Below are 18,610 nucleotides of genomic sequence, written 5' to 3' on the forward strand. Positions count from 1 at the left end.
CCTTTTCGCATGTGTATCATACGACGTTTTTCAGTACAGATAGCACTCCGAAGTTTCCACCTGGCATATAATTAACCACTTTTCGCACTAGTGCGTAGAAAAACACCATCTGTATTGAAAAAGTAATTCGTAACTCGTGTCGATTTAAAACACTGCCTTCGGTCGTGTTTTAATTTATCGCCACTCGTTTCGAACTTCCTGTTTTCCGCACTTGTATCGTAATGTACTATTAAGTTGATAAAGCTTCAAGAAGTGTTACTTTTGTTTTAAACACAGAAGGAAATAGTAAATATAAAATAAACATACAATTTGTCCGATTCTTGTCATTGACAATCGAATGATATATGATAGGCCTGGTTAAGGATTTACCGCCACGGGCGTAAAAAAGAAGAGACAGCGGTTTGGAAAAACGGTTGTTCTTGTTAATAACTGTTTGTAAAGATTTGGAAGTCGAGGATATTATAATTTACTAGCTTTTGACCTCGGCTTCGCTCGCTTTCAATCCGAAAATGCTGAATGCTGCGTACAAACTTCCACCCCCCATTTTGGGAAAGTTGGAGGTTAGAAACAGACAAAATATAGCCTGTGCCATTCTCCATTCCTTCAACTATCTCTACTTAAAAAATCACGATAATTCGTCGCTTCGTTTTACGTGATAGGCGAACAAACAAACAAACACACAGAAACACATACTTTAGTAGTAAGTAGAGTTATGCTATTTGTCACAGTTAATACTATAAATAAATATTTACAGACTTTAGAGTGTGGCTATAAGAATTATAACAAAATATAAAACTTGGGCCGGAAGATATGAGGATATGTCCGAATTTTGACTCATCGATCTAAACTACCCTGGTAGTTTTAGGGTAGTTTAGATCGATGAGTTTTCTCATCATCCGATCCGCTATCTTATAGGATATCGGTCCTACATCCGATATCGTAGTAGTTAATTTCTGGTATAATGTAATAGTAATTTTCATTTATTTGTATTAAAAATAAAAATCTTGAAAAAAAAAACCCGACGTAGTGGACCGATTTTTATGAAACATGGCTAAGAACACTCCCGACTAACTCAGCTTTCAAACAAAAAAAAAACTAAATCTAAAACTGTTTATCCGTTCGGGAGCTACGATGCCACAGACAGACACGTCAAACTTATAACACCCCGTCGTTTTTGAGTCGGGGGTTAAAAATAAGCCAAGTTCTCAAAGTTTACGCCACGCCGTCGTGTGTGGCATGCTCCCAGTGTCACCACCATCATTTATCTTCTAAACGTCCGTACTTTTTTCTATGGCTTCTACCGCCTGGTGTACGTGTCAAAGGTTTTTGAGGTTTTCGGTGGTTAATGTATTTAATATTTAGTATTAACAAGTGTTTGTGTGAGAGGAACATTCGCGATTATTGGCAAATAGAGAACGAACAGGGGCCCGTTTCTCGAAAATCGTATGGGTTGTCATGGAAACACACTTGTAATACAAGGCTTGTATACCTTTCGAGAAACGGGCCTGGGTCTTTGATTAGTATTACTGTATACAGTCAACCAATTGGAACCCTAGGCCACTCTACTACCATGTCAAAATGACAAGCAGTAAGAGATTTCTTACAATCTGAGTTATAACGTCACTATGACATAGTTCTACAGTGGCCTAGGGTTCCAATAAAATTAGTTGACTGTATCTATACATCAAATGTCTGAACACAAGAAGATATTGCATATCATATTATTATTATTGCATATTTGGGCGTCATCACACAAATAATTGTTTATTAATGTTAATTGTAATACTTTTATTGTTTGTAATGTTTTTTTTTATTGTTCTTATTTACTGTTTTTTTCAAAATTAATTTCATGACGCATTGGATTTATCTGTAATGTCATTGAAATATGTTTTGAAATAAATAAATAAATATTGATAATAATGATAAATTGATAATGATATACTAGCGCATCCATTTTGTCTGTAGTGAAAATCCAGCAAATTAGAATTTCGCTAACGAAATAGACATGTTTGAGCATACACAGTACACAGTGTATCATGAGGGAACCAAAAGAATTTAACTACGCACTTCAGAGAGCAAAATAAAGATATTTAAAATGTTTTATGACGTCAACCAAATTTCAATTTTTTTTGTGAATTATTTTTATAGTTTTTTTTTTGTATCTCTTCTAATATGATGAGTAAAATGTCATATTTACAGTTTGCTCATGTTACACCGTGTATACGTCAGATCTGAAGTACCAGGGCATCATAAAAGTGTAAGAGCTGACCTGGTGCTGGTAGTGCGCGAGGTGGTGCGGCACATGCCGCATCGCCGGGTGCAGCATGGCGCTGTCGCTGCTGCTGCCCTCTACCGCCTGCAACGAAAAACTTCTTTAGGGTCCCCCACATCTAGCGTCTCGCGAGCGTCGCGTCGGGCCAACTGTATGGGCAAAGCCGGGCCAACTGTTTTTCCATACAGTTGGCCCGACGCGACGCTAGATGTGGGAGGACCCTTAGAGAATCATGGCATAGTCCTATAAAGAGTACTATCGTACAGTATGGCCACTCCCGCTCCCCGCTGAAAGTGCCGCCCACCCCCTCTCGGTTACCTCACAGTTACCGCCTGTCAAAAACGCGACCAGTCGACCTGTCACATATGTTTGACGACTGTCTGGCGCAGTCGGTAATGACCCTGCCTGCTATGCCGCCGTCCCGGGTTCGAATCCCGGTGAGGGCAGTTATTTGTTTTCTATGTATATAAGTATTTATATATTATATATATCGTTGTCTGAGTACCTGCAACACAAGCCTTCTTAAGCTTACCGTGGGACTCGGTCAATCTGTGTAAGAATGTCCTATAATATTTATTTACTTATTTATTTATTTACATCTCATCTCACTCAAACAAGCTTGGTACGCGTTTACCTACACGAGCTTAGAATGTGCCTCCTTCATATACTTGATCGCCAGTGTGGCTGATTCTGATGATATTGACATGTGCGTTTTGGTCATGCGTTCAACATGACAGTGTGTTACGAAACAATTTGCCTCCACCGGTCCCTCCCAGGCTATGCTTCTTCCCCGTCAATCTACATAATATGCTAAGAAGTTTTCAAACCGTAATTAAATAAATAAATATTATAGGACATTCTTACACAGATTGACTGAGTCCCACGGTAAGCCCAAGAAGGCTTGTGTTGTGGGTACTCAGACAACGATATATATCATATACAAATACATATATACCTACATAGAAAACATCCATGACTCAGGAACAAATATCTGTGCATACTCATCACACAAATAAATGCCCTTACCGGGATTCGAACCCGGGACCGCGGCGTAGCAGGCAGGGTACGCGCTAGGCCAGACCGGTCGACAAACTAATTAATTAACTAAAACCAAAGACATATGTAACTCCGTATAGACGGATAAAGTCTAAGAAAAAAACGTACCTCAAAGCCCTAGAGAGAAAGGTACGGTGGCCTAGATGGCGTTACACCTTTGGGGAAAACATGGCTAGATGGCGCTAATATTAATATTTGACATTTTAACACATATCAAGCTAAGAATATGGCTGTGTCAAGAGATGGCAGTCTATGCACTGTGATTACACATTTTACTTCGACAGTAACTCTCTATAATCCTCTTTGCTAAAACTAAGTAATTTCTACACACCTGCGGTTGATCATCCTTGGCCTCGTCTCCAAGTTCCACCAGCTGCAGCGCCTCCTCCAGCAGTTCCAGAGACTCCCCGCTGACCAGCTCGCGAGGCAGCTCACCTTGCAGCAGGTATTCACCTGGGGAAGAAGAGGAGCTATTAAAGACAAACCATATAACTGCAATCAATGCTATGCAGAGCGAATCAGTGTTGGAGTAGATTTTCAAAAAAAATGTCACTTAAGTTTTAGTTAATTTCTGAAAAAAGAATTGTATTCGTCTTAGCCTCGTTTTCTCTTTTTCAAAACCTTATAATAAAAATCTATTCTGAGAAGATTGTAGTACAGGATATATTACGTATTATAAATTTACCAGTTTCAGTATTCAAAATTGTCCAAATTTTACAAATAAGATCGACTAATTCAGCGCTATACGCGGGTTTTCCTAAACGTGTATCAGAGAAAAATTCATAACTAATTTAGTGAGTTAGCTATCAAAAATGTATTCTGATAAGAATCAAGATAATAAGATGCTCTTATTGAAACTTGAATTAAATATATCTATTAGATAACGGAAGGGGAGTATTTCACCGACTAAAACTATCAGTATTACATTATTTTGACGTTTTTCTTGAAAGCAATTCGTCTTGTACAACGAACTATTATTTAAACTTTGTAACTGTCAACATGTCCAAAGCATAATTTCCCTCCATTCATACTCAAGAGCTTAAAACACACGCCATTGTATGTCAATCAGCAGCATGTTCAATCAAAAATAACCTCTCGCACTTAAATAATAACATCTATCCATCTTCTAAATTCTACATTTTAATATCAATGAAATATAATCTTTAAACACACGAAGAAAATGTTTAGAATAGAAAAAAAACATTGAGAAGTCTTTGGATGCAAATGACAAAAATTCTCGTACGCATGAAATGTCAACTTAAAATAAAAAACTAAGGTTTATTTTCAAATGACGTTATAATTAGTAGTGGTGGCTTTAGACCATAAGTCTTTAAGTCTATTGAACGGTAAACGGATTATGAACAATAAAGAAAAGGGTTTGAGGTTTTTTTGATTTATTGGGTTTCTTGCAGTTGTAAATTATAAATTTGTGGTGCGTTATGAATTTATGGACTTGTATTTTGCAAAATGTATTGTTAAGTTCGGATAGGTTATACAAAAATAAGTTTTTGGCAAAAATGACATTTTTGGCACAAACTTTTTATCGCCGACTGTAACTTTCTTTCAACAGTCATCTACTGCTCTCCGAGACGTTTCTAAAAACCCATTACTCGATGGGGATATGACGTTTCATGATAGAGTTCCTATGACCACCTTTCTGCTCCATCATCAGATCAGCTCCATGATACCATAATATTGCATTGTCACGTGATTTACATATGTGTGCAAAATTTCAGCTCAATCGGAAACCAGGAAGTGGATCAAATTTAGCTTCTACGTTTTGACGCACACTAACATACTAACAAGGCAAGTTGAATAAAAGCTTGTAAAAATCTATTTACAAGGAAGAATTGCATGAAAATCCGAAAAGTTGTTTTTGAGAAACATACGAACGTAGATGCTGCATATAAAATGACCTAATAACAGAAGTCAGAAATAAATACATACTCTGTGTTTAATGTGTGATCCATACTAATATTATAAATGGGAAAGTGTGTGTGTGTAATAGACACGAGCGACGAATTAACGTGATTTTTTAAATGGAGATAGTTGAAGGGATAGAGAATGACATAGGCTACTTTTTGTCTCTTTCTAACGCGAGCGAAGCCGCTGGCAAAGCTAGTTCTCTATAAAATCAAAAACTTGACTTACAATTTTTTTTTCTGTCAACCTTTTCGAATATCGATCTAATCGCGACAAATTTTGATCTCGAAAGTTTTGAGACATAGACAATATAGACATAGCTAACGTCGAGTCGGAATTTTCGCGAGATCTCGAATCGTCAATCTTCTTGGAGATACCATTCCCTATACCATCATTGGCCACAGCATCTTTGCAGATTAGTTGCAGTGAAGAAGAATTAAGTATCTTGTGAGTAGTACAACAGTACGGGAGTACTACTGTTACTGATGAGCAGATATCGTAACTTTTCCAGCAATTTTGATGCAGCATTTTGCGTTAAAGGAATATATATGTTTGAAGCTAGCTGGAACAGTAAAATGAGCCTTCATTTGTCATCTTTTTTATTATTATTTTTATAAATGGGCTTACTCTTGTCCACAGACTAACCAAAGGCAAAGATGTGGCCTACGATGGAGTGAGCTCTCCCAGAAGATGCCTGTTCACCCTAGATTTGAAGGTTGCCGGGTTAGATGAACTCGGAAATATAGCCGCCGGCAAGGAAATTGCTAAAAAAGTTAAGATGTATGCTGCTGAGCAATGAAGGCTCCTAACTTCATACTTCGGCGGGACTGTCAAAATCGCTACCAACATATCTTGGTAATATGTACTTAAAAAAATGCGGTAAATTTACCAAGATCTAAGCCAATTACTTTACCCACATCCATTAACAACCCAGAACTGGCCATAAAACTGTCAATAGCTGTCATTTTAAATAGCGGTTTATCAGTAAAAAAAACTGTCGCCAGTTTTGTTAAATACAAAGGAAGGATTAACATTGTCAGTGCCACTGAGGTAGGACTGTCAATGGAATGGCCTGTGAAAGGGTTGAATGTAGTACAGCGGTCAGACATTGACTTTTTCATTGTAGTGAAAAAACGTGTGGTTTTTGGTTGAATTATAATTTTGGCGGACGATAAATGTTTGATCTCAACATTAAAATAAAACGAAGTTTTTTCGCAAAAAAAAAAAACATTTTTGGCACAAGCTTTTATCGCCGACTGTACTTTTCTTTCAATGATCATCTACTGCTCTCTGATAGGTTACTAAAAGCCCTTCTTTGATGGGGATACGATATTTCATCACCTATGGCCTTCCTACCTATGGAGTTCCTATGGCCATCTTTCTGATCCATCATCAGTAGGCTTAGGACTTTTTATGGCATACTGTGGTTCTAAAATCCGTGGAGTCGACATATGAAAAATTTTCGAAGTCAAAGTCAAAGTCCAACAGTATGATGTCATATTAAATATAAGTATTAATACATACTGTCACAACATTACCTAGTTAATTTTAATCGAACGTAGTCAATATTAACTAATAATGTTATTTATTAGTAAATTTCATCATAATCCTATATAATAATACCAAAAAATTACTATTAAAATAAAATCAACTACGTTCGATTAAAATGAACTCAGTGACGATGTGACAGTGTGTATAAATATTTAATGTGACATCATACTGTTGGATTTTGACTTTGACTTCTGAAATTTTTTCATATGGCGACTCCACGGATTTTAGAACCACGGTATGCCATAAAAAGTCCTAAGCCTAATCATCATATAAGCTCCATGATACCATAATATTGCATTGTCATCTGATTTACTAAAATTGCAAGATTTAAATTAAAGCTTGTAAAAACTACAGTTTTTCAACAACCTAACCCCATTCTAACCTAAAAATAAAAATTGCATAACGCCGTAGTAACCTTGGCCGTGACTGTCGCCGAAAGTGATCCATGATCTATAGATCCGTGGATCACTGCGCCGTGACATTGTCGATTGTTCGGTTGCGTCAGCGGTTTTTGTGAGGCAAGTCGAATCACTGGACGGATAGATCAATTCGAGCTATACCTAGTCTAGAAATAAGTTCTGTTACAAATGAAAATAAACATATTTTTAAAATAATGTAATTTAGACCGTGATAACTTATTTGATTTTTGTCGAGCTCCCGATATTTGGACGCAGTTGCATGCATCATGATAATCATGATCACGGAAAACTGAAGAAGGCGGGTGGATGTCAAAGTTGCAAAGACAGCGCACGATCTACCCTCCTTCGCACGCGTCGGCTGCGTTCACTTCTATGTCCCGGTCAATATAAGTCTAATCATAATCCACACTATCCATACTAATATTATAAATGGGAAAGTGTGTGTGTCTGTTTGTTTGTCCGTCCTTCACGGCAAAACGGAGTTGCCATGAGATATGATGAAGTTGGAGGGTTGAATGGAGGTTAAGTAAAACTGGTCATTGTGGATGATGTGTGTTGTATTGTCAATAATCAATACAGGAGAGAGAGAACAAGTAAAACTAAACATACTTTATATAGTAAATTATTGCTTACATGCTATTTTATTCACATACGTGTGTCACATGTATGTTGCAGACAGTAACGTTATGTTACTGTTAAAGTGTTAATTAAGGATATACTACAGGAGCGACGAATAGACGTGATTTTTCAAGTGGAGATAGTTGAGCGGATGGAGAGTGACATAGGCTATACTTTTTGTCTCTTTCTAACGCGAGCGAAGCCGCTGGCAAAAGCTAGTGTTCTATATTTTCATATAGACCTAGATTTCAAGTGAATTCGAGACTTCCCATACATCTAAAAGTAAGTGTTATCAGGGGCGGCTCACTCTGCGATTCTATCGCCGCGCTACAAGTACATGCTGGCGGCCGCGAGTTCGCGGCCTAATCAGGGGTGGCACGCGTTCTCACGGAACGCACGTTCGCACTTTCTATTGTTACTTTGCGTCGCGAGTTTTTTTTAAGGTTCATTATACGCTGTCCGCATGTGGAATGGCCAATAAAACTTAGTTAAATAAATATCATGAATAAAATAAATACCATAGGACTTTTTACACAGATCTACTATTGATTAATTCCCCCGGAAGGGTTCAATAAGGCTTGTGATGTTAGAACTTAAACAAAAATATATAAATTCTATATATATACCTAGAAAGTACCCAAGACCTGAATATAATAGTAAAACATTTTATCTGAGTATTAATTCGTTTTAATCCATAGGCAACCCTATCGCCGGACGCCGCGCACGTGCGGCTCGTTTCTTTGTAAGAATTTTGTAGGCATTTAAAAAGGCGGCATGTCGTGAACATCAAAGCAGTGGGCCTTCTGTACTTGTACTATTATATATTCTGTGGTGTTATCACAATGTCAAGATATTTTGCTTTTTATAAAATTTATTCACCGGTAGCCATTCTATTTTTACATAACGTAAATTTTTCGGCTTACTTCAAAGAGTTCTCAGAAATTAAGATTAATTTAATATAGATACGATCTAATATTAAATGTGGATAGAAAGTGTTCCCACGCATATGTAATTGTAAATTATAATTTAAAAGAAATCCGTGCAATTTACTTAGTGATCGTAGAAAGGCAAGCTCAAGCATATTTTAAAACAAACAACTACAACAAGCCCGCCGTCCGTCTATCTGTACGTTCTCGATAAGCTCAAAAACTACAGGGCAGGGTACGTAGCCAAATGCAAACGATAATATCGTTATCGTAGTTAAAGCTATCCCTATCGCTCCGTATTGGCGTGACAGAGCCAAACTGCGTTTCGATTCGATCGGCGTCTAGCGTCCACGATTGTCATTCAGCTAGTCTGGCTGGTATAATAAAGAGAAAGCCTTAATAATGTAGACCTAAACATCAATAATATACATATTGTATATACATACAACCACGCCTGTATCCCATAAAGGGGTAAGCAAAGCACATGAAACTACTAAAGCTTCAGTGCCACTCTTGGCAAATAAGGGGTTGAAAGAAAACGAAACTGTGACATTGCAGTGACAGGTTGCCAGACTCTCGCCTACGCCACAATTTAACCCATATCTCACAGTCGCCTTCTACGATACCCACGGGAAGAAAGGGGGTGGTGAAATTCTTAACCCGTCACCACACAGGCTCAACAATACATATCAGCAATATTAACAGACAGATATATTTTATATTTAAAAAACTACGTTTTTACAAGCTTTTAAATATTCTACTTTCCTGTTAGTATGTCAGTTTGGGTCAAAACATAGAAGCTGAATTTGACCCACTTCCCGGTTTCCGATTGAGCTAAAAACACACATATGTAAATCACGTGACAAAGCAATATAATGGGTATCATGGAGCTGATCTGATGATGAAGCAGAAAGGTGGTCATAGGAACTCTGTTATGAAACGTCGTATCCCCATCGAGTAAGGGGTATTTACTTTTTAGAAACGTCTCGGAGAGCAGTAGACTGTTGAAAGAAAGGTACAGTCGGTGATCAAAGCCTATGCCAAAAATGAAATTTTTGCAAAAAACTTATTCATTACTTTGGTAAGTACCTATGTGTTTTTGCAAATTATGTATAGATAATCGTCTACATAGTATAAAAGTACTCGTAGCGTAGCTATATACCAGATTTTATTGATCAGTTCCAGTATACCTATAAATATATATGCTCATTTATACCTATTTTAGGTTCCAAAGCCATATAAAACCTACACATCCGTTCTCCGCCCTGATTGGTCAGCCATGAAGGACATTCAAAATGGCGGACGTTTTTTATACCTAAACAATTTAAATAGGTACCTATTTTCGGTACCGGACGGAATTCGGTACGCTCAAATCGATTTGGTTATTTTTTGCGCGCCAATTGTTTATACGATACATCTGTCGGGTAGTTATTTTGGTTTTTGTTAGTTAAGGATAATTTGGAAGTAATTAGCTAGAAGGTATAAGTATCAATCGATCGAGCAGTACTGTGCTAAACACTATTATAGGTTTTGTATTCTTTAAAGTTTTTTGTTATAAGAGAGCAAATATGAATGAAGTTATGTTAGATTATTCTTTCTTATCTTTTTTTTGTATTGTCACTAAGTATGTGTTTTTATACAGTAGTCTAAGGCATGGCACAGTACACATAAACTGGTCTCCCTCGATACAGGCTTGGCCTAGTGCGGGGACCTCTGCCATTTTTTTTATGTAGTCGTCATCCCTATTAAGATTTAGCCTACTTTACTAGTATACTTACTTACAATTTAGGCAAAGTATAGAAATGGCTAGAATTGTCAAACCAAAAACAAAAGACAAACTTTCTTCCTGTCATATTAACAAATAGATACAGCGATAGTTGTTCATTCGATGACCCCGAAAGGCACCCAAATCAAACCATAGAGAGAAATCTTTACCTACACAATAAACAAATTATATACGGTCCGACCATCAATATCAATCGAAACAATTGTCTCCAATCTTCTTTCATTAAAGCGCCGCCATCTTGAAATTGTTTAACCGTCCCACTCTGACCACATTCCATTTTCAAATTGACCCGACGTATCCCCGTCCTCTTCCGTCCCACGGTTTTTGTTCAAATTTCGAATCATTTATAAATTGTCTGAGGTTTTTTCGGGCTTTGTGGTTCGCCGACCATTTTTGTATTTCGAACGTCATTTGGGCACTGTTACAAAGTTGTATTTGCTGTTGAAAACGTCTCTGTCGTCGAGCGGGTCACCTACAAAATCTACGTCTTAAAATTAGTTTAAATTTTAGACCGTCGTCAAGTTTAAGTTTGTCATTGGACGCGAACATATCATTATGTACTATCTCTGTTGCGATCTGTATGTCAGTGCGTTGATTTTGAATGACCATGGACTTGAGATAACTTGCTCGATTGAGTTCGTATCTGATCCGGCGAAGTGCATTTGGGATATTGGATTTTATTTGTTTTTATTTTATATCTTTACGCATTTAGTAAGTACATAATTTGTAAACAAGGATTCTGCAATATACAGGTATCTACGCTAAAATTGCTAGGGTTATATAATATGTCACTGAAAAATTACTATTTATCAAGAGAGTATGACTATTTATTAAGATTATATTACATATGAACAATCTATTACGACTCCGTTTTCCGCACAGACTCTTCCAAAGTTATACCATAGATTAGAAAACGCTGTAACTTTTTTTTAAAGGCCGAAACGAAACAACAATGGTTCCGCTTGTCCCTTGGGGACGTAACCGCTTTTACGAGAACGGCTCAAAAACCTGGCATCTGTTTCGAAGAAAAAGTATTCCTTACATCTTACCGAGCACCGACTTGGCTAGTTGGCTACCGTTTTAGAGGCCTAGCCAGCATGACAATTATTGATAGAAAATGAAATATTGGTCTAATATTTAGATTTAAGTAAAATATACTAAAATATTTGTTTTTCCGTAATACCTTTACGTACGTATATGTAATCTCGAGACAGTTTTTCTTTAATCTTAAGGTAAGGAAACTTAGGAAATTTAGGAAAATTGCCAACGCACCCTCCCTACTGTCTTTTTGTAAGGTCAAAAATGTCCACAGAGTGACTTGCTCGTCGTACGTTTAATTTCAGCAACAAAAATATCGAAAATGGTCTGATACTTTTGCTTCCTCCTTCAAAAACCCTTAATACCAAAGTATTATGAACAATGTGATAAATTTCACGTTTATATGTTAAGGTTGTCAGAATACATGAAAATAAACCGATGTTTTGTACTTATTATACAGGTATTTGATTAGATATTACTATAAAAGCAAAGTAAGCAGCACATTCAGGTACATTTTTACTTTAATTTTCGTGTTTTATCAAAGATACAAATCGCTACGGTATCTCTCCATCCATGTTACAACGCATTTGAAAATCGAACAACCTTAAACGCTTTTTTTCGATAGGGCACTAACCGCTCTTGAAGCCTCTTTTGAATTTCGAACGTTCAAGTGTGGGATGTTCTCATTTTAAAAACACCACAAATTTAATCATGCAGTTCAAAGTGTCGCCACCGTCTAACAGAGGAATACAAAGGAGTACGTGGGCCGTGTAGTACAGAATTTCGTCGACAGCACAATTAAAGTTGTCGTGCTATATCTTGTTACTGTTGATTTTTATTCTTTTTTCCGATGTCGTGGGACAACAATGGCGGACGGACGGTTTGACTTTTGAATGTTTTTTTCGAAAATATTCAAGACTGTTTTGAAGGTTAAAAATAATACTTAAATGTTAGCTAATGCGGAGGATATAGATTGGTCATACACAGAAAGATGATGAGCTGACAGAACAGAACCAAGCAGAATTTTGCAAATGATTTTCCTTGACAAATGAAATGAAACCCCTCAACTCGTCTCGGTACAATGTTATTTATTTATAATCTTCACATACTTTATACCTAGGTTACCTAAGAATATCAACAATCAATAACTAATTTTATTTGCTAAAATAACTTATTTGCTATCCCCTACTTTTATTCGCTAACCCCTAACCTCTTCCCGCCAATTGACATTCCTCACTTTTTTTTTATTTTTTTTAAACCATTCGCTTCACAAATACTCAACAAAGAGGTTGCGATAGCGGCCAGTGTCTGAATAATCTTAATTAAGGAAACTAAATATAATTATTTATTCTAAAAATCACAACACGAACTTGAAACTGTAAACTCTAGTAAAAAACCTCCAATTTTGTTTACATTTGAATTAGTTTTATTATAAAAGAGTGCTATGTAACCTTTCTTTTAAATAAATAAAAATAAATAAATAACAGATCGATTACATTACAAAACACTATCTCACGAATCATTGAAAATCTCATTCAATTCATGGGTTTTTGCGTATAATGTGTGTAAAATATTTTGACATGCGATCTGTCAATGCTGATGGATCAGTGTCATGGGATGGGAGTCGTGGGCCTATGGGACTGTCAGAATGTGATACTATTTATCATGGTATATGATATTATAATTCAGTGTTTTTATATGATGGAAAAAATGCGCCTTGGCTGTATGCGTATTGTGTGACTAGCTTTTTCCCGCGGCATCGCCCGCGTACTAAAAGCAATTTTATTCAAACGTTGAACTTTGGACCCCATTTCACCCCCTTAGGATGTGAATTTTGAAAAATAATTTCTTAGTGCTCCTCTATATCTTATAAGGAACCTACGTGCCAAATTTAGAAGGGATCTCGAACCGGGATTTATAACAAACAGAGAAAGAAGAGAGTAGTTCATGTGCTCTGCCTACCCCTTTATGGGATACAGGCGTGATTATATGTATCTATGTATGTAGAGAAAGAAGAGAAGTTTCGAGGACGTAATCCATACTAATATTATAAATGGGAAAGTGTGTGTGTCTGTTTGTTTGTCCGTCATTCACGGCAAAACGGAGCGACGAATTGTCGTGATTTTTTAAGAGGAGATAGTTGAAGGGATGGAGAGTGACATAGGCTACTTTTTGTCTCTTTCTAACGCCAGCGAAGCCGCGGGCAAAAGCTAGTAGATTATATTGCGACAAGCTCGGACCAAAACAAACATGACTCTATTAATCTTATGTAAGTCATTACAGCACTAGTGCATAATTACAAGTTTCCTAACAGCGCACCTATTCATTGGACAACCGCTTTCGATGGTTTCAACATGCCCAGCATGTTATTATTGAGCACAGAAGTTGATTCGGATTTCGGATTATGTTAAGTTATTTAATAATTATTATTTGTTTTAATAATTATTAATCTTGTGGGGACGAGTCATTCGGAAATAAAAGATACCGATTACAGGCGTCGGTTTTTTATCCATAGCCCAGTATTTAGTCCATCACTTTCATCAAAATAGACCAGTTCATTTTAGATTCCATTAACTCTCAAATAGTCCTTACACCCCGGCGGGTGTTGCCTCTGCGTGTGTCCCATGATAAAGGGCAACATCTCGACCAACGCGTTGGCTTCGGCCCCGCGCACGCCTCCCAAAGGTCCGGAATACCTCTGATGGGAAAGACATTCTAAGGACGGTCTCATAGTGAAGAGTCTCGACCTCGCTAATAGGTGGCTGGATCATAGGTTACGGTGACCGCCAGATGCACCGAGAAGGCGGTGATCTTGATCTTGGACACGGCGAGAATAGACCGACGGTTCCTCTCTCTGCAGCCCTATAACCACCGGGCCCTAACCAGCCTGAGCCCTGCCCCGCTGCTGGCGGCACCCTAGGTTAAGTTTTTTATAATGTGTTTATATATTTTGTAAGGGGTTTTGTATTTTACTTTTATAATCATATTTAAAATACTTTTATAAGTTAAAATAAATAAAGATTATTAAGTATTTAGCGCAACTTTAAATAAGTGTAAAAAAATGCTAAGGGCAAGAAAACAAGCCAAATAAAGTTTATTCTTGATTAGGAAAGTTAACTCTCGTAAGTATCTGCAGGAAAACGTACTTCGCTGAGACACTTTGGATGAAAAAAAAAAGTTATACCTAACTCTATACAAAATATTGGAATTGACTACAGAACTAAATTTAGATAGAAGAAACAAGTTCATCTATTTGTATGGCGGCCGAGCGTGTCAGATTTTGTACTGAAGTTGTTACTTGCCTGTGATTTTAAATATGTCTCAGGCCCTTGAGTGTTCATAAATTTTGTGTTGTTGCAATTAAATATCACATAAAGAGGAATTTTTTATATTTTTGTTGACTCCATCTTACAAAAATTGACGCCCGAAAGCTTCAAGTTGCGATTAAAAGACTCAGTGGAATTTACTGAGTTCATTTGACACGATAAGTAGATACGTTTGCTTGATCTATGGTATATATGAAATATGGACTTGACTTACCTAATTGGCTATAAAAAATAGAAATTATCCGAATAGGTTAAAGGTTTTTAAAACCTTGTACTTACTGTACTGAATTTATGGGAAAATCGAGTACCATATTATGATCAATTCAGTTTCTTTTAACTATTTATGTAATAATTAATAACTCATAAGTAAGGTACAGCGGGACAAATCTCGACTGGGGGACAATTGTAACTGATCCATTTTTTCCATTATTACACTATCAAGTTGAGTTCCACATGTATCCACTGAATACGCGTGCCACATTTACCCAATGGACACTAATAAATAATGCAAACATTGCAAAACATAGAAAAAAATGGACCAGTTGCATTTGCCCCCCAGTCGAAATTGTCCCGCTGTACATTACTGATTAATATTTAGCTATGCTGGTTTCCATTCAACCAATTGGATTTCACGTTTTAGATATCCATGCGCCTATTTAACCAACCAATACTAATAAGAAAACACACATACCGAACAAATATCCACTGAGCACACACTACAAAATGTTCACTATCACCGGCTAAAATTGTTTATAAAAAAAACCACACTGTCATCCAAAGAGAAATTGTCAATTTTTTCACGAAATGACTGGCCGGTAAAAATGCAGAATAGGAATGATTTGGCAGTTCCATGCACTATGATTTTCACTTTTTCGGAGGCTAAGGATACCGCTCCATACAGCCACGGAAATATAATGGGATCTGGATGAACCTTTGTCCCTTGCTTCGCGCGGACTGCCTTTTTTTAATATTGTTCGGGCCAACCGGTACCACGGCCTACTATGCCGCTTGGTAGGCGGAGCCGTGGAGCTCACTTTCGAAACATACTTATCTCTTTCTAACATGCTTAGTTGTGTGTTTGTTAAAGCGAGACGACTATAGTTTGGGGATTGCGTTTTACTTTTTTAAGGATACGTAGATTTAGGTATGTTCTATATATCGTTTTGTTAGATTAGAGTTGAATATTTTATTCGTTGCGGAGGAAGTATAGGTTACATTTTATTAGATGGGATTTTCGTTTCCCTTGTTTGTGTAAGAAAATGCCAAAGTTAGATATTGCCGTGTAAACAAATTACACCTACACTTGATCGAAGTGATTTTTTATAGACACTATTTTTAGATAAGTTAATTTAATGACACGAGTAGGGAAGAAAAATACCTATATTTTTTTAACTATGATTTGATTATTGAAGCATAAATATAAAATAACCTAAAATCATTTTAGCTTTATATTGTTGTGTTTATTTTTATTCATATTACTTGACGATCCTTTTTTTGGTGATCATTTCATATTCTGCAAATTTAACTTATTTTAATTATATTGATATCATTTTCTTTTACTTTTTTGACGATCACAATATAGATTCTTATAAATTGACATAAATGTAATTTGTACTGTAATCATGTTGTGAAATAAATATATCTAATCTAATCTAATCTATTATCTATTTTCAGAATCATACCTAGGTATAGGTATTCATTTCCAAGCAGATTTTATACAGGTGTATATAAACTATGTATATAAATTCATATCAAACACCTACATATGTATATAAATTCTTTTAGTGAATCTACTTTGACAAGTTTTTCTTTTCTGGAACATTTGGTTGACTACCAAAACGGTCAATTCTCCTTTTGTAAATTGATAGGTATCGACTCCTCATCCTCACCTTCCAAGTTTAATTAAGGAAAAAACAAATCGAAAGTTGATTGTTTAAAGAAAATATATCTAGGTAAAGTATAATAAGTACATTCAACTGAATATGCCTCACACGGTAGAGTCTGTTCAGGGATCGATTTTTGAATTTCGAACACACTAATTCGACGTTCGAAAGTCTGTGGAAAACGACGTAATGCTACTTTTGAAAAAGGACGGCTATAGTAATTTGAAAACTAGTGGTAATAACCACTCGTTTTCGATTCTGTTAGTAGAATTTAAATCGCTAGTAGTGGAGATATTATTGAACGAATTTCACGAAATCGAATGGCCGAGATTCAACAATCGGCCACCTAGACTAAGGGCCGGTTGCATCAAACCATCTGTCATTGTTAAAGCGTTCGTTAAATTTTATTTTATGGGTCGTTCCATAGACGTCTGCTGCGTGACGATGATGTGTCTGTCAAATGTGGTTGATGCAACTGGCCCTTAATATCGGAAAAATTAGCCGACATTCCGGAATGCAAGCCCTAATAGAGGGCTGGAAATAGACATGCAGGAAGTTTACTACAGATAATAGGCTAGTTTCCTATGCTTAAAATAAAATATTTTATGCAGTGCACAAAGCACCATTATGTGGTGCACAGTTATGTTCAAACATAATTTGTATTTAATAAGTCAAAGAGAAATATATAAAGTAAATGTATTGACCGTGACGTCACTCCTCAGTATTTCATATACTCTGTCAAACAAGTCTGTCAGTAAATAAGAACAGAGAAAACTATAGGTATCCTTTTCTCTAACACCCTAGAGAAAAGGATGCATATAGTTTTCTTTGTTCTTATTTACTGACAGACTTGTTTGACAAAATATAGTATGTAATTCCTTATTAGCAAATCGTTTTGACAGTTCTTAAAAAGAAGCTGATTTGACTAGTAGGAAACTAGCCTGTTTATTACACCCGGAATCAAAATCCGGAAGAAATACGCCTAAATACGGTCATTAACCCGCCGAAAGCACCGACTAGTATAGACATTGTAGACGAAATAGAAAAGTACAGTTTACAAAGCTTCACTTTCGCCTGACATTTTCTAGTCATGGTGACGCTCAAGATGGCCGTCATCGCTCATCAGCGGTTTTCGGCTGGGACCTTAGTACGGAACTCAACTAATATGCCATGGTAGTAGGGAACAAATCAAATTATTTTTTACCACACCAACTGGTAAAGGCTTACTTTGCTATTCGAAAACAGCAAAATTGCATTTTATCCACAAGAGTGCAAAATAATTTCATATAAATTTTTACTCGGAGCCTTGAGTCGGCTGGTAGAATTTACCTATAAATGATGATTTTGAATCGTAAATATTGAATAAATTGATGGATTTGATTTAATTTGATGTTTTAGAGTCAGTATTTTGTTCGTGTTGGCGTGGTGAACAATTTTGTGTTTCACTAGGTGGCAAATTTTGTTTAACCTACGTGCCTTGAAACCCTCGCAACGCTCAAGATTCCACATTCCGAACCACTCGCTACGCTCGCGGTTCAATATTGGAATCTTTCGCTTGCTCGGGTATCAATTTTGGCACGTGCGGTTAAAAACAACAATTTTGCCCCCTTGTAAAACAAATAACTATTCAGCAGTTCTCAAAAAGTTTGTACATAGCCACGTCAGCAAATTTTAATTGATCCTACTGTAAGATATATACAGGATAGGATAATTGTTATAATTAAGAAAATGTAGATACTAGAGAACCTTAATGACCAAATAAAGCTTACTAAAATCTCAATTCATGAAATAAATCTTGGTAACAAAGAGGAA

The 18,610-nt window shown here is 36.5% G+C and overlaps 1 protein-coding gene across 3 annotated transcripts in view; it reads right to left on the minus strand.

The window, feature by feature from the left end:
* The window catches only part of LOC125239187 (segmentation protein cap'n'collar-like), a 252,847-nt gene that overhangs the window by 93,802 nt on the left and 140,435 nt on the right, over window positions 1-18,610 (minus strand). For all 3 annotated transcript variants that reach the window (XM_048146705.1, XM_048146704.1, XM_048146703.1), the window contains 2 exons: window positions 3,660-3,781; window positions 2,270-2,356 (listed from right to left, as the gene is read on the minus strand). In XM_048146705.1, coding sequence (XP_048002662.1) covers window positions 2,270-2,356; window positions 3,660-3,781 — 209 coding nt within the window. The remainder of the gene's footprint in view (window positions 1-2,269; window positions 2,357-3,659; window positions 3,782-18,610) is intronic.

The sequence above is a fragment of the Leguminivora glycinivorella genome, chromosome 25, assembly GCF_023078275.1.
Source record: "Leguminivora glycinivorella isolate SPB_JAAS2020 chromosome 25, LegGlyc_1.1, whole genome shotgun sequence".
Taxonomy (NCBI): Eukaryota; Metazoa; Arthropoda; class Insecta; order Lepidoptera; family Tortricidae; genus Leguminivora; species Leguminivora glycinivorella.